Below are 15,950 nucleotides of genomic sequence, written 5' to 3'. Positions count from 1 at the left end.
CAAAAACTCTATGTAGAAAAATGTTTTTACTAGAAGGTCAGTTTCAAAAAAGATACATTTAATTTGCTTATCTGGAAACACCTAATGACCCATCTGAGCTTGAAAAGCGATCCTTGTAGGACATAAAAAAAAATAATCTTGCTTCATCCCAGATCAACCAAAAAGTTTAAGATTACCATTATGTTCTTCTCTAGGGCTGGTCTTAGGAGCAATTGCCACTACTGAGTGGTCATGGGGACAGCAAAAGAACCTAAGACAAACATTGGTTCAGCAATGGTGGTGTTTTTCCAAGTCATTTTTAGTCAAAACCAACTTATCTAACATGACTTCAAAATACTGATTGGAGATGCACTGCAAAATTTTATTGTCTTCCATCTAGTTAAGCAGCAAATGTTGGTCAACATCTTTAGAATCTTTCTTCAGTGGAGATTAACTGCAATTTAATATTAATCACATTTTCCCCAAATTTACAGTGATTTTGAAAAAATTATCTAGTAACAAATGTGAAACATGCTTGATGCTGTTCAAGGACAAATTAGAATTTAAAATATATTTCCACCCTCTCTTCTCAGCTAAGCAGTTCCTGATTATCCAATTTACTGATAACATTCTCGCCTCATCTCAGAGGAGGAAGCCCTCCCAGAGGATAAACAGACTAAATATTTGCTTTTCAATAATTGCTTTAAAGTATGTTTAACTCCTTATTACCAAAGAAAAATATTAATTTCATGCAAGGATAATTTGGCCCTCTTTAGATAACTTACAGATGTGGGGCTGCATGAATTGGATATTGTTTGTCATGGTTAGAAAAAACAGGGGAGGTACCAATGAAGCACATCTATATTTTACATAGTGTGTGTATTTCTGCTTTTCTTTCTATCCATTCACCCACATTTTATGTATTATACTGTGCAAACTATCCACTTCCTGGGAAGTTTACAAAGAGTCCAGATGATATTGTCTATTCCTGACTAGTGCCTAACTAATACTAGGCTTAACTGCATACTGTATAGTTTGAATCAATGTAGCGCCTAACTTCATACTTCAAGGAGGCTCTTGTTCAGCTCTTGTATAGCTCCTGTTACAATGCTCCTCCCAGTAGTGGAAAGTTCTATGCTCATTAACTCAGTTATATATAAGGGAGTTATTAACTCCAGAAAGAAACCCTAGGAGGAGCCAGGCTCAATTTCAAGCTAATATGTAGGTTAAAATTATTATTTTGCATCAATTTTCCACAGATGCATGTTAAAAAAATGTAATGTTTATGTTTTCCCTAAGCTCTTGCACAACAGATCAGAAGAGGCTTAAGTAATTCTCACTCACACTGATTCTCAGATGTGTTAGAAGATTCAGGTGCCCAGATCCATTCAGTGTCAGGTGGAGCAAGAACTTAAATCTCTTCCAGAAGTGCATTTATTGGGGGGAAAAGACAGGGTCTTTAGGCCATTTAATAACATATATGATGGCACCTGGTAGCAGTCACTGACAAAGCTATGAAACTGTCCCTTTCCCTCACAATCAAAACAAAACGCGGCTGGATTCAGCTGCTTTTGAAAACCTCTTTCTAAATGGAAATTTGTTGCCCTCTTGCATTAATAATATGCAATATTCATAGACACAGACACACTATATTACACTGTAGTACTCTACCAAGTGGGAAACAGATCTGGGAAGGCTTGACTGTGACTGCACAAGCCCACCCAAGGGATGGTCACCAGCCCTCCTCCACAAGCTGCTCCAGAGGGATCTCCTCCCCACTTCCCATTCTCTATAGGAGACAACTCCCTTGTTGCTGTGGTGGCAACCCAGGTCTTTTTCCTCCTGGGGCTGAGAGATGTCATAAGGACTGGGAGGAGGAGAGGGCAGGGATGACCCCTGATTGAGTAACAGTGTTCATTATTTTTTCCTTTAGCCTGCAAGAAAACCCTGGGCAAATAAAATTGGATTCATTTTTGAAGAGCTCTGGGGGTGACCTCCAAACTTCCATAGCCCTGGGAACAGCTTCAGTTACAGCTATGCTGCCTAGCAGGACTTCTACCTTGCGCAGATGTCAGGCAGTGGTGACCAACCTGTGACCGTTTCTTGCATCCTTGTCTACCTGGAGAAAGTCACATAAATGTAGGCTCTGGATTGAAAAAGAGTGTTTATTTACTTACTTACTTAATGCAATGAGGAAGCAAGCTTAAAAAGGTCAAGAACACTCTTTATGAGGGAGCCGACCAGACTGGAGACAGAATGTACTGATGTCATAGTTTCTGCAAAGTTTGCTATATTTAATAAACAGCCACATAAATTACAGTTATATAAACACTCCCTCAAATTATGGAGGTTTTCCATTACTTGTTGGTTGCAATCACTGATAGCCTGGGAGAAGAGGTACAGATGTAGCGACATGCAAAAATGAGGGACCATAACTGCAATCCAGACTTCTTTCTTTCATTCTTAGCTTTGGAAAAGCTAGGCCAGTTTATCCACTTTGAGCCTAGCTTTATGGAGAATGCTGCATTACAACTTTGGGGGTGAAAATAGCTGAAAGTTCTAATAGCCAGCTGAAAGTTCTAATAGCCACAGCAGCATAATATGGCCAGACAGTTACATAAAGACAATATATATACATATCCATAAAATAAATACAAAGTGTTTCTAAAAGACGTGGTCGAAGAGAAGTATTTGTGACACTTTGAATTGGTTGGTTGAAACTCCTAAATTACTGCTAAATTGCTGAAAATAAAGTGGTAAGAATGAATCAATACTCAAGAGCTAGCATAGTTTCACTACTTAAGTGCTGCTGATTAGTAGATTGGAAGTCAACTGTGCTAGGAGATGATTATTGGTTTTACTTTTTTTGTTTGTTTGCTTTCCACAGGTTTCTTTGGCTGGAGCCTAGTTAGTTCGCTGAGAGAGGGTACTGGGTTATTTACTCCTGGGGCTGCAAAGGTCGGGAGACTCTATAATCCATCCAAAAGCTTAATTGCCCTGAGACCAACTATAAAAGCATATATCTCAGGTACCTAGGCCACAAGGATAGTCTGACTTGTCCAGTTCATGTTTTAAATTAAATTCAATGTCTACATTGCCTGATGACCATGGAAAGCCTTGAGAACATGCAATTTTTGAAAGGTGAACAAACATCTATCCAAGGATAGATTATTTATATGCAATGTTTTAATGAAAAATATGTGCATTTTGTCCCTGCATTTATTTGTAGTCTTGCTGCTGCTGATAGTCTAAATATTACAAAACATCCACAGATAGCACAGTGATGGAATGAGCCCAAAGGACCTGTTTTGGACTATTACTGGTCATTGCAGACCACAATTCTGTTTGGTCTTTCTGAAAGTTTGTTGCATTATAGTGTGCTTTTCCAGGCAAAGATACCCCAGCGTATATCTCAATAAAACAGGTGCATGTCAGAGTTTAGGTTAAGCATGGAATGAAACCTTTAAATATACCTTACATGTATATATACATATGTAATATGTAATACACACACACACACACACACACACACACAGAAATATACAATGATGTTGTTATAAATGAGTGGCTTTTCCCTTAAAACACTCTGAAGGATTGACTTTCAAGCCAGCTATTTTTAAAACCAAAGTGGCTTACTTTTTTGCTACACTACTTATATTTGACTTAGACTGGAATACATTAATTGCATGTAATATGCTTGGAATGTGTGGAAAATAATTTTTTTTCCACATGAGTCAGCACAGGAAATGAACTGCAAATGAGTAAAATGTTGAGAAGTCTACAGATGGAGATTTTTTTAAAATACACAATGTTTTTTCAAGAGTAGAGTACTGACATCATGTTTTCTTCAAGAGTAAAGCACCACAGAGATGACTGATAAAGAAGAGCAAGAACCAGCTTCTGATCAGCATACTTTAAGCCTCTAATCTGATGCAACATTAATTTAACAATTTCTATCTTTGCTGGTGCCACACAGTTTTGTCCCCTTACTGGACATTGCCAAAACTTTTACTGCATTCTTGCTAAAACACAGAGAACTGTAGTTAATACACACCTCTGAGCTTCATTTTCTTTTCACAGTGATATAAAGCAAACAATTCAGCTTCTTCTAAATGAACGATTTTTTGGTAAATTCCACTAGATTCCTTGCACTAGTTAGATATTAAAAGAGTAATAAATAATAACAGAAATAACAGCAAATCATCTGGTTTCTAAGATTCATATTGTGAGAGGATATTCATGGGTGGACTATATGGGGCTGCCCTTGTAGCAAAATATATAACAAATCATGGAGCTGAATCTTCAGTCCCAAACTGATCAACACTTGAAGCTCATAATGGCAGAAGAGAATACACTTGAGCTCCCTTGAATCTAAAATACTCTCCCTTATTTCATTTGGCAGGAAATTACTGTTTCTATGGCAAATTGTCCTTTTGTTTAGTCCTTTTGTTTAGAGGTGGAACGTTTTGCCCCAGTGTAGTACAGTTAATAGGAACACTTGAACTCATGTCTTTAATGTGAGGCTTAAAACACATCATTAATATTTTATTTCAAAGCAAACAAATTGACAGAGTTTCTTTTGAATATACTTCAATGCACTCTGAGACGCATGAAAAGCATTTGAATGAGTAAGTTTGCATTATACCGATCCTTGTAATCATCCTCCTGTGAACACAGACCAATTACGCATATTTGACCTTTATCTTATGACTGTGCTTCTGTCAAATGAACAAACAGGTGCACGTGCTGCATCCCAAAGGCAAAAATTTGGCTCATAGTGCCTAATGATCAAGGAGAGATGATGCACATATTTTTTGTAGGAAGATAATGTTTCACACTCCTTTGCTTTAATTTTGCTGTCAGTGAAAAGAGCAGCACAGGGAGCCTGCTGCCTGTGCTTGAAGCAGCCTGCTTGCTCTGAAGCTACAAAAACACTCTGACACACAAGCAAGACTGAAGCTCATACTGCATGCTTGTGTTATGCACTGCTCATCATGCTGCACTGCACCAAGCAGAGCTGCTTGGTTCATAGATCAAAGAGCCATTTAAGGTGATCCTGAAATCCTCCTTGGTGGCAAAACTGAAGCCATCTAAAGTCAAGCTGGGATTTTCCTGGACTCTTTCCCCCAGTCTTCAAAACATGTAACCAGCCTTTGCCTTTACTCTCATCAATAAAGAATTTAAAGCCATAGACTCATTACTCTCAGATGTCGTTGTCAGTGAAACATGCAAATAGAGGGAACAAATGGTGCTCCGTGTTGCAGGGATAAATTCAGAATCACTGGATAGAAGTGAATATTTTCAAGCTGCCTTTGGGAACAGGATTGACACAATTTCCTGAAAAGCTGCCTGTTTTGCTTCAACATCCCCATGACCAACAGTTGCACAACTTATGTGGATTAACTGAGCTGCAAACAGTAACAGCCAGATCTCCCATGCTGTTTAAAATACAATACAGTGAAACCAGGCATCACTGTGGTAAGGATCAAAGAGAGAGGATTACTGGAATATGGCAGACTCTTGTCTACGAGAATCAGGGCCTCTAGACTTGAAGGCATTATAAGGTAAAACTCTTAACATCTTTTCTGTGATATCTCCAAGAGAAGCTGTGCCGGAGGAGGTGAGAGCAAAAACTCAGCCTGCTGCCTGACAAAATAGGTTGCATTATCTTCTACTCAGCAGACATGAAAGGCTTCTCTCTCTAACAAAAGAGCTAAAATGCAGAACAGAAAAGGGAAATCCTCAGAGGAGAAAAAAGGAGAAAAGAGGAGAAAGTTCAGAAGGCAGGTGGGGTCACAGCTGATGTTTTGAAGCTTACAGCTATGCTTCAGGACTTTCCTATCCCTGGCAGGACACAGAGAGCCTAGCAAAGGCAGAAGGGCACGTGTGTTTATGAAGTGGAGTTGCTCTGTGCAAAGTTTGCTGCCAGTACTAATCTGTCTTGAGCAGCAGTGTTTTGGAACAGTATTGCTGAGTCGTGCAGATTTGTGATCATACTAATCTCCATACAACTGCAATGAAAAGCTGCCCAGAAATGTGAAGCATTTATATTTGCAGTATATATTTGTGAAACTAAGCTTTGATAGTACATCCATCCACATGAGGGAAGGAGACAAGTTCTGGATCTGCTTCCATACAAGAAGCTATTTCAACTAACCACCTGTCTTCCAGACTTCCTCTCTATCTCTGGACTATAAACTTCCCTGATATTAATGCTTTATTCATTCCTCCTTTGACTTTTCCTACCCCTTAAAGTAAAAGGAATCTTAAAACACTGGAGAATAACACTAAAATCTGGGGTCAAAACTCATCTATTTCTCTGAATTCAGTAGAACAGCAGTGCTGGAAGGATGAAATCAGGCCTCATGTTTTTAATACTTCAAATTATGGATGCATTTATGAAGTCTTACATCAGATTTAACATTCTGCAGACAGCTACCTTTTTCAAAGAATATGATTTCCATTACAGGGGGAGAACACTGAGTCGTCCCATGTGGAAAAAGGTACCATTCTTCAAGAAAGGCTAAGCAATCAGGTCAATGTCTTTCAGCAGCTTACCATACTGTTATCTGAAAGGCAGTAACTTCCATGCCAAGGGTCAATAGCTTCTTACAATAAGCTAACAAAATTACAGACAATAGTTTGTACTCAAAGACTTGTATTACTACTTCTACATGAAGCTACACCAGTGTTTCACTCCACTGACTGCCTATGGAAACATGGAAATTCTATCACTTGCACAATTTTACACTGGTACAGTGGTATTGAATTTATTCTGTGATTTATTCTTATTCCTCTTTGCTGTGACAGCTAGATGATAAGCAGCAAGAAGATCAAATCATGTGCATAACAAGCCAGTTGCAAAGAAGTGAATTTATAGGACCAGACTGCTGATTAACAACTCCTGCATAGCCACTTCTGTCAGATGCTGCATGTTCTACACCTCCAGCCATCTACTGCCACTTCTTTCTCTTATTGCACAGCCCCACAGATAATCTGGTGGACTTTTGTAGGTCTTCCACACTGTGGTGAAAATTACCTTGCAAGCAGAGCAAGAAGTATGACAACAGGGGACTTTCATTCCACATTGCTCACTACAAAGACTGAGATGTCAATGAGTTATTAGCTCTATTGTCTGTGTCTGTCTGTCTGTCTGTCTGTCTGTCAGCCAGTCCACGGCAGTAACTTACATATCCATGGACAGTTTCAGATGGGGAGGGGGGGGAGGATCTTTCAAAGATACAAAGCTTGTATGAGGTTTTGTGAGTGACAGGGACTGGGTAGAAGAGAGAGACCTAAATCAACAATCCCAAGAAAGTCTGCAGTGTGAACTCAGACATTATTTGTCCTGTTGACCTGGCCTGCCAAAATATGCATCCCAGACAGCCCCCAGGCACAGGAGTATCATGGAGCCTACCAGGCAGCAGATGGTACTTCTTGCCCAGCTGTTACTGAAGCAACACATGAGGAAGCTGGGGGAGGTAGGCATAGTGTCCATAATGAACGGAAACTGGAGGCACCACAGGGTTTGGGGGACAGTCATGAGGAACATGAGAGTTAGAATTACTGCAGTGGGAAAGAATAATGACATCAGACCCAAATGCACAAGAATGATTTCTGCTGTTTCTAGCCTAACATGCAACAATGCTCAGCTTGACTTGAATGAGAGCAGAATTTGACTCTAGCTGAAGCCCTCACTTGTGTTGTATGACCCATCTACAAGGGAAGGAATCTGTGAACAAATGTGGAGCTTATACTGTCTGCGACATCAAAAAGTGCATGTCAAGAAGATAGGCAGATGTGACACAAGTTCAGATTCCTTTTGCACTAGGATTCTTAAGTACACATCTGAGATCATGTAAGCTATGGAAAGGTGATTCTGCATGTTCAAACACGGATGCGCACAGATTGCTCAAAAATCGTTTCTTACCAACAATCATGTGGTTGCAGGCATCACAGAAGGTGGGTTTTTTGAAGATGTGCTCCTGAAAGATGTGAGCCTTGTTGTTTTCTGGCAGCTGTTGGGCTTTTGTTGGGGAGGACGCCTGACTCTCAGAGCTGGGTAGCTGGCCAGTGCTCGTGCTCACCTCTGGCATCAAGTCCACTTGCAGTTTCACATCGCTATTAGTCCTCTGGAAGAAATTGTCTGCGCTTTTACTCCGCAAGCTTTTGGTCTTGAAGGAGAGGGATCGTTTCAGTTTCTGCAGCTGCAACAAATAATCCAGTTACAATTACTCCCTTTCCCTCTTGAACAGCAAGGCAAGGTTCCCGTTTTTGGGGTGCGCTGCTGACGCATGTACCCAGCTGACATTATCAGCACACTGGGAGGAGAGTGCCCACGGACTGAGCAGGCACCCACTGAACCATAATGTTGACTCTAGAGTTTAACTAGCAATTTCAGGGAAAATAAACCAATTTACATAGATTTTCTAACAGAAAATAAATCAGATAGCCCTAATGAATGCTCCTATTGCTATTTTCTTTCAGGTATGACAGTGAAGAGATACTACAGAGAGTTGTACAGACAGACACAGCAAAGAGTTGTACGCACTGTAAAGAGTTGTACACAAAGTTGTACGTGTAGCAGAATATATCCCTTGTATTCAAGCATGAGAGAAATTATTATCCACCCTTGCCTGGTCCTTAAGCAGCCTGTAAAGCCATTTCAAAAACAGCTGTTAAATGGCATTACAAGAGGCACTAATACATCAAATAGATTTGATATAGTGAACTGTCTTGAACTTGGCAGAAATGAAGACTATGTGGAGCTTTGACTGAGAAATTCTTGTTTTATTTTTTTAAAGGAAAAGAGACTCCAGAGCAGTAGCTTTTGTATAGTTAGTTAGCTGGTAGTTAACACAGTAACTAATGCTAGTTAACACACACATTCAAGTATATTCTTGTGTGTTGTGTTGTATATTGTGTTGTGTTGTATATTGTGTTGTCAGAATATTTAGCACAATATTGCATCATTAACTCAAATTTCTATTATGTCCCTTTCCATGTAAACTGTGTCTTGTACCTTATTAGAGCTCTCATCCTTCTCCCTGAAGATTTTTTATAAGGCTGAGCAGGGCGCTAGGTAAGGTGTAGCACCTATTAGGATATCAAATACACAGATTTGCAGGCTACCGCCTCTGAAGGCTCAGGCGTGCAGTCAAGGTGAAAGGAAAGCATTCTGGGAAAGCCAATTTGGCGTCTACTTCATGCTTGCTATCTCTGAAGTATAATATCTCCCTCTCACCTTTCACGCAGTATTATTTCAACCACTGCAAAATGATTTCAATCCCCACTGTAATTCTCTGGGCAAACATGATGTAACAACTGAAATTTTCCATGCCGCGCAGTCTGTCGGTGGTAACCAGCGGGGATGGTTTATATTAGAAACTGTTTATGTTAGAAACAATGATGATTGGGAATCATATTTTATACTAATATAAAAGGAAGGGGTTCACATAGCTTCCTAAAAAAGCATGGCACTGGCCTGTAACACTGACATAGTGGCCTCAGAGCACTGCTCTCTCTCGTTACTATTTCTGATCTGCCCATTTTCTTTACAAGGAACCTAAAGCACTCTATAAGATAGGAGCATCGTGCCCTCCTGGCAGGGAGCCTCTTCCACCTTCCAATGCCTGTGGCTTGCCGAGCGGGAAGGAGACTCTCTTTGCCCGCCTTTCACACCAGCGAACTCTCCGTGGCCGTTAACCAGGTAGATATAACCTTGCCTGGGGTTAACGATATTTGGGTTTGCTATACTGTGGGTTTCTCAGCTCTCTGCTGGTGAAACCTCCTGTTCCCTGTGCTGCTCCTTGGCGGTGACCTGGGGAGCAGGGATGGGTGCGAGCGAGGGGCCGGTCCTGCACCTGCCACTCTCACCACACGCGCTATCCTGGCTCGCGGAAAGAGCCCTGGGTTCAGAGGAAATGCTCACCTCTTTGCTCAAACTCTCAGTCTTGGGGGGGGGGGGATGTGTAAATAAGAGAGATTACATGGTTAAATGCCAAGTATGAGGCAAGAGCAGCTTCTGAGGTTCCTTCAGCTGAAGCCTAACTCTTGGACTCCTTGAGCCTGAAAAACACCATACAACAGCACCAAAAAAAGGTGGGACCCTCCCTCTCCCACTTGGATGTTAAATCACCGGCACCCAAAATTACTGAGTTTACTCAGAACTGAGATTACTTCATTTCCCCAGAGACGGCCAGGCTATCGGTAGTAATTCACCCCTTGCTCCTGAAGTAGTTCTCGTAGAAGTCAGACCTAATTAGTGCAGTGAAACACAGAGAATTACAACACCACAAGGTGACGGAAATGGCATTCATTATTGATTTGCCATCCATTTCTACAGTGCCACATGAAGTTAATTAAATTTAAAAATACTGCTTCTGCCACAGGAAGAAGACTAAGCAGTACAATACAGCATTTGTTTTACCATGAAACAACTGTCTTGCTAGTTTGGCAATGCATACAGTATGTTTTAGGGAGCTCTGCATTTAATATTCTTAGCCCGTTCTCTTTTGCAGTGAAGGGATGTACCAGCAGCCCTTCCTCCCCTAGGCAGAAGACTCTGTAGTTTTCCAAAGAGGGATAGTACAGCATCCAGGCAGTGCGTGCCCAAATGTATGTACGTACACTAAGGTGAATGTATAATTTGTGTATATGCTCATTAGCAACAACGATGTGGAGAGAAGGACACAGATATACAAGAGCATGTCCATGGACTTGGCAGGCATCTCTGCACAAGCTAATAATCCCCTCCGAGATGCCTGGGCACTGTCCTGTGCTAATGTGGCTAAACCATTCCCCGACAAGGTGAGCACCCTTGTTGTTACCCACATGCAGGCTTCATACTTGTTGGAATTCAGGCTGGAAGACACTGTGTGGTTGGTTTACATTACGTACTTAACACACAAGTGTGCGGTCATTACATCCCAGGTAGATTATATGTGTACAGAAGTGAGTATGCAAAAAATGCAAGCCATAGGCAATGCTTAATATTTTGCACAGCTAATTACAAACTTCTGCTCAGTACTTGCAAAATACTTGTAAAAAAGTATCTAGGCATCTCTCAGATCTGAATGTTTTATACCCATTTTGCATAAATGTATATGAGAGGACATGGCAACAGAAATATGGCACTACATCTTAAAATTTGATCCAACTTTCCTTCCTCATATTAGGTGGGAAGGAAAAATTGGCCCAGGAAAGAATTTGAAATATGGCAGAGGTATGTGATTGTTTACCCAGGAAAAGATGGCCCAAGCAAGGGCAAGGACAGCTGGTTGTACAAATAATTTAAACTGAAAAAGCATATAAGCTTAAGCTATCATTAGGCTGCAGTCAAGTAAGCATGACTTTCCTTCCTTAAACTATCATGATTTCCTTTTGTGAAGTTTGCTATGACCTGGCCCCATTCTTTTATTGGAAGATTGTAAACACGTAGTTAAACACAGACCTATAACATTTGCCTGATTTTGATTTTCCTTAAACTGATTTAATGCATTTGTGATGCCTTTGACTCCAAATGGAGCTGCTGTAGGAGTCACCTGAGACAGAAATCAGCTTCCTCTGTCTCTACAGAGGCAAGTAGGCAAATTTTAGAATTCTTAATTTCTTTCTACAAAGTTAATGAGTCCACAGTTAAATCTCAAATAGAAATACTACCAACTTTGGAAAAAGATGAGGCTAGGGTTGTTCTGCATTTGATGCTGCTTCATCACTTCAGTTCTGAATGACCACATGCACTGAAAAATCCTGTATTGGGTCTGAACACCTCCCCCCCCCAAAAGCAAGGCTTTAAGCCACATGCTTGAGATACCTTTCCTAGGCCTTTCACATTTTCTTCTCTGCAAGGAAAGCTACAAATTAGCTTTAATTTAAACAATTAAAATATAAAGTGAGATTCCCACAAACACAAGAGTTTTTCTAGGCTTGTGATAAAAACCACAAGACTTCACAACACTGGCCCTTCAGAAACATGAACCCTTGATTTCAAATCCAGGATGTTCCTGTGGTTTGAAATTAGAGTTGGGGAAAAAGTTTGTCCGTCCCTAGGTTAAAGCATTTTATCAGTCACACAGACTCTCAGCAACTGCACATACTTACCCTGCAGGCAGGGTAGAGATAAGTGCAATAGCTAAACCTCAGAGCTTGATTAACCTTTCTTTTTCAGTATCATCCAGCACAATCTCCTTCTTCCTCACAGCATTACTGAATGCTCATGCTTCAAGGGATCAGGAAGCTCTGCAGAACCACAGCTTATCGGTGCCTCCTCTGTTCTTAATTCCCTTACGCTGTAACTCTTTAGCTGCTATAATCAGAAAACAGGAGGCAGCAGAAGGACAGCTAGTGAAATTTAGTCCTACTGTTTGCAGATACTGCTGCTTTTGATTCGAATGGGAATTGCACCTACCTTCACTAAGGCTTTGTTTTACTTAAAAAAACTGGAAGCATACGACCCTCTTCTACATTTTGGTTTAAGCAACACACGGAAGCCGGGAAGACGTCAGTGATTTGAGCTGTTTTCTAATTCCTGGCTTTGCAATTACAAAAAGAAAAAAAGAAAAGAAAAGAAAATCTAATTTCCAATTGCCCCCACTGCAAGGAATAATTTGTTCAGGCTCTTAACCGCTCCCCTGGTTTTTAGGACCTCTAGCTCCCTGGCCTTTCCGGCTCTAGCAACATTAGCAGATAGCACAGCTCACTAGGAGCAGATCCGGAGAATGACACAGCTGGTGTTGAGGACCCCACATAACACACACACCATATGCATTTCAGGGCACAGAGAACCTTAAGTTTGCTGCGGACCAAATGCCTGTTATCCCTGTTATGCGCGAGGTGCCCAGCTAGAGTACAACCAAGCCCCAGAGTAAGGCAGCCCGCGCTCTTCAACGCTGCTCCACAACAAGCACCAAGGTGCAGTGAGCAGGTCGACTGGGAGATCCACCTCAAAACCACGCTCCTGAGACAAACCAAAATGCCAATGTAGGCACCTCCGCTACCATCACCGTTTCTCTAGCGTAACTTCTCCATCACATCTTCTCACTGTTCAAAGCTCAGGGTAAAGCCTCGCTCGCTCCAAGTCCTGCACACAAATGTCTCATTCCCCTCTTTGGTGCACCATGGCCTCCCTCATCAGTGGTGTCAGGGTGAATGGTGCCTAGTGGGAGGACAAACTGTTGTATTATGTTAGGTTTGCTTAGATCATCAGCTTTACTGTTCAGAGCAACCCTTATGGACAGTGCCCAAATCGGCTTATTTCCCAGCACATTTAGTCTTGTTCCCTCTCAGTCATGTCCAAACATCCTCGCTGGCAGCAGAAGATGGCTTGGGGACTCCCTGTGCAGCATGAGGCCAGTGAAGAGACTGTTCTCATGCATTTCCGCTCTTAACTGTCTTCCATGAGAGAACAGCAAATGAACCAGGCTTATCAGCTGTCCCTTACTGACAGACCATATAACTAAGCCCTCAGTTTCAGATATCAGCTGTGCGACTATGCTACTACACTAGCAATAAAAGAAAAAATATTGCTTGCTCTTCTCTATCCCTTTCTTTACACTAGCATTAGCAATATCATTACATGGATTACAAGTAACGCAGGGTATTGACAGGATTGGAATGAGCCATCATCAAACCCAGTTTGATTCCTGCAGTTTTTATAAAAATTACTTCTTTTGTTTAGCTACACAGGTTAAAAATGCAGCGTCAACAGATTTCGCTCATCACCGAGATAAACATCCACCTTCTATGAGGAACCATTTCTTCTTCCTTTCTGCTTCTTACCACAAGTTTCCCAATTATTTGACTGCCACATTGTTATAATAGGCCTTCAGTGCACAGGGCCAGACAGTGCTGTATAGATTCACTAGAGAGTGCGTCGGGTACACTCTACATTACCAGAAGGGACGTAGACCAAAAGCCTTTCAAATAAGGGAAAGAAGAAAACTGTTGACAAATAGAAGCTGTCCTGCCGAGTACAATCTGTTTTCTGGGTCAAAGAGCATTCAATTTGCGTTAGCATCCCCTGGAACGCACTTCACATGTTAACTAAGTTTGCTGAAGAACTGGATGTCAGCGGGGTGTAAGCTGGCCTAGCTGCAGTGCTGGGCTACATCTAACTCTGCTGATTAGGAGCAAATGAGGAACCAGCTCAAAAAGAAATGTTCACTTTTTGTGAGCCTAGAGGCTGATGATGTTCTTCTTAAATTTGAGAGATACAAAAGTAAGTGATTTCTGAGCACACACAAGTTATTTTTTTCTGGATTTGATTTAAACATGCACTGCCTTGGCATTTTAATGAGCAAAAATAAGATTATGATATCCCTAAAGCCAGTATGCAATTTCATAAATAATATGGGTGTTTGCCTGCTGATGAGAGAAGTACCATGTCTTATAGCATTAACAAGATAAAAGGATATTGTAAACACTTAAAGGGTTCGTTTGGTCTATTGGCAAAGAGTCCTTAAAATTGGTAAGCAAAGTAGATCCCTTTTTTACCTTCTCCTTTCCAAATAATGAATAGCACAAATACTCTACTAGTACAAATTGAATTAGTTAAACTGACTTCAATTGCTGCTGATTTATAAAGTCTGAGAATCTGGTCCTATCATGAATTTGTGTCTGCTCTATCCAGCTTTCTTGGAAGTTTTATCCTTCTAATCCGTTACAGACAAAGAGGGAGTGTTCATTCTTGCTGAATCTGCTACGTATTATATTAGTGTATTTTCCCAAACAGATTGCATAGCTGGCATTAGAACAAATATGTTTGTTATTGCTGTAAACCACCCCCCCCCCAAAACTGTCAGCTTGAATGCTGTGTTGGACTACTCAAAGGGGAGACCTTTTCCCTAATACCTGATGATTACTTTGTTAGTGATTTGTTGGGTACCTCCAGCTATTGCGGTCAGTTCTTGCTCCTCTGACTGCCATCATCTTGTTCACCGCCCAGCCACACATTGTTTTTGAAGCCCACCCACTGATCCTCCAACCCATTTAGGTTATAAATTTTTCCAGACAGGGCTCTTGCTTTGATTTTTTTCACACGTACAGTCCTAACTACAATAATACAACGCTGATTGATATGTCAGGACCTTACAGCAAAAATCCCTGGAAGAGCCTAAGGGTTTCAAAGCATGAAATCCTAAGAGATGCTCGGTTGTCACTGCTCCTAAAAATGTCACTGTGAATTACACATTCTCAGCCCTCTCCTGATGTACTACAGCTTTGGCAGCTGTGCATTTGCATATGTAATTGGCAGACCTCTAAATTATCTAGAGATTCGGTCTGCACTTGTAGCCAAACAGTGTGCTTGCTTATCAAACTTGTCCATACTGTACAATTCTCTGCATACTTTGGTTTAAACCAAGCTGAAAAATTTATCTGGTTCTCAATAGGTCCTCCTGCAGGTGGTTAGGAAATACCCCACAGTTTCGGGTATTTCTTTTTCTAATATTGAAAGGAACAGGGGCAAATGTGTGAGACAAATGTGAAATAGAGTGGTGAAAGGTTTAAGGCCCCAAAACTTAATTCTTGTGAATATTATGAAGAAGTCTGCCCTGTACTCCAAATCTTTTTATATATCCTCAAAATTCAGCACAAGATTTGACAGGATGAGGTTATGCCATTTAGGAGGGGCAGATCTGAAGAAACACAAAAAGTTTATGAACTATTTATGTCTATGCACAGCTAATGAACAATTTTCATCAAATCTCAGGGAAATCTTGTTTTGATCTCCATTGTATTCAGAACTGTATACTTAGTCTTAAGGCATAAAGAGAGGAAACTCTACATTAGCTATTCAACAGCTGTGGCTTACCCTGAGCTTGTACGAGCCTCCCCGCCAAATATATTTTTGTATTAGCTTCGAAAGACTTGTTGTCATTTAAACTTTTTAAAACAGCTTGTAAAAAGGAGGAACATATGCAAAATAAATTTAACAATATTTGTATGTATGTCATACCCAGAAATTTTAAGGC

General features: G+C 40.8%; 1 protein-coding gene across 2 annotated transcripts in view; it reads right to left on the bottom strand.

Annotated features, from left to right (window-relative positions):
- Nucleotides 1-15,950, bottom strand: part of STAC (SH3 and cysteine rich domain) — a 73,797-nt gene that overhangs the window by 41,378 nt on the left and 16,469 nt on the right. For both annotated transcript variants that reach the window (XM_026081052.1, XM_026081053.1), the window contains exon 2: nucleotides 7,910-8,186. In XM_026081052.1, coding sequence (XP_025936837.1) covers nucleotides 7,910-8,186 — 277 coding nt within the window. The remainder of the gene's footprint in view (nucleotides 1-7,909; nucleotides 8,187-15,950) is intronic.

Source organism: Apteryx rowi, unplaced genomic scaffold (genome assembly GCF_003343035.1).
Source record: "Apteryx rowi isolate R43461 unplaced genomic scaffold, aptRow1 scaffold_536, whole genome shotgun sequence".
Classification (NCBI taxonomy): Eukaryota; Metazoa; Chordata; class Aves; order Apterygiformes; family Apterygidae; genus Apteryx; species Apteryx rowi.
This window is presented reverse-complemented; position numbering and strand designations above follow the sequence as displayed.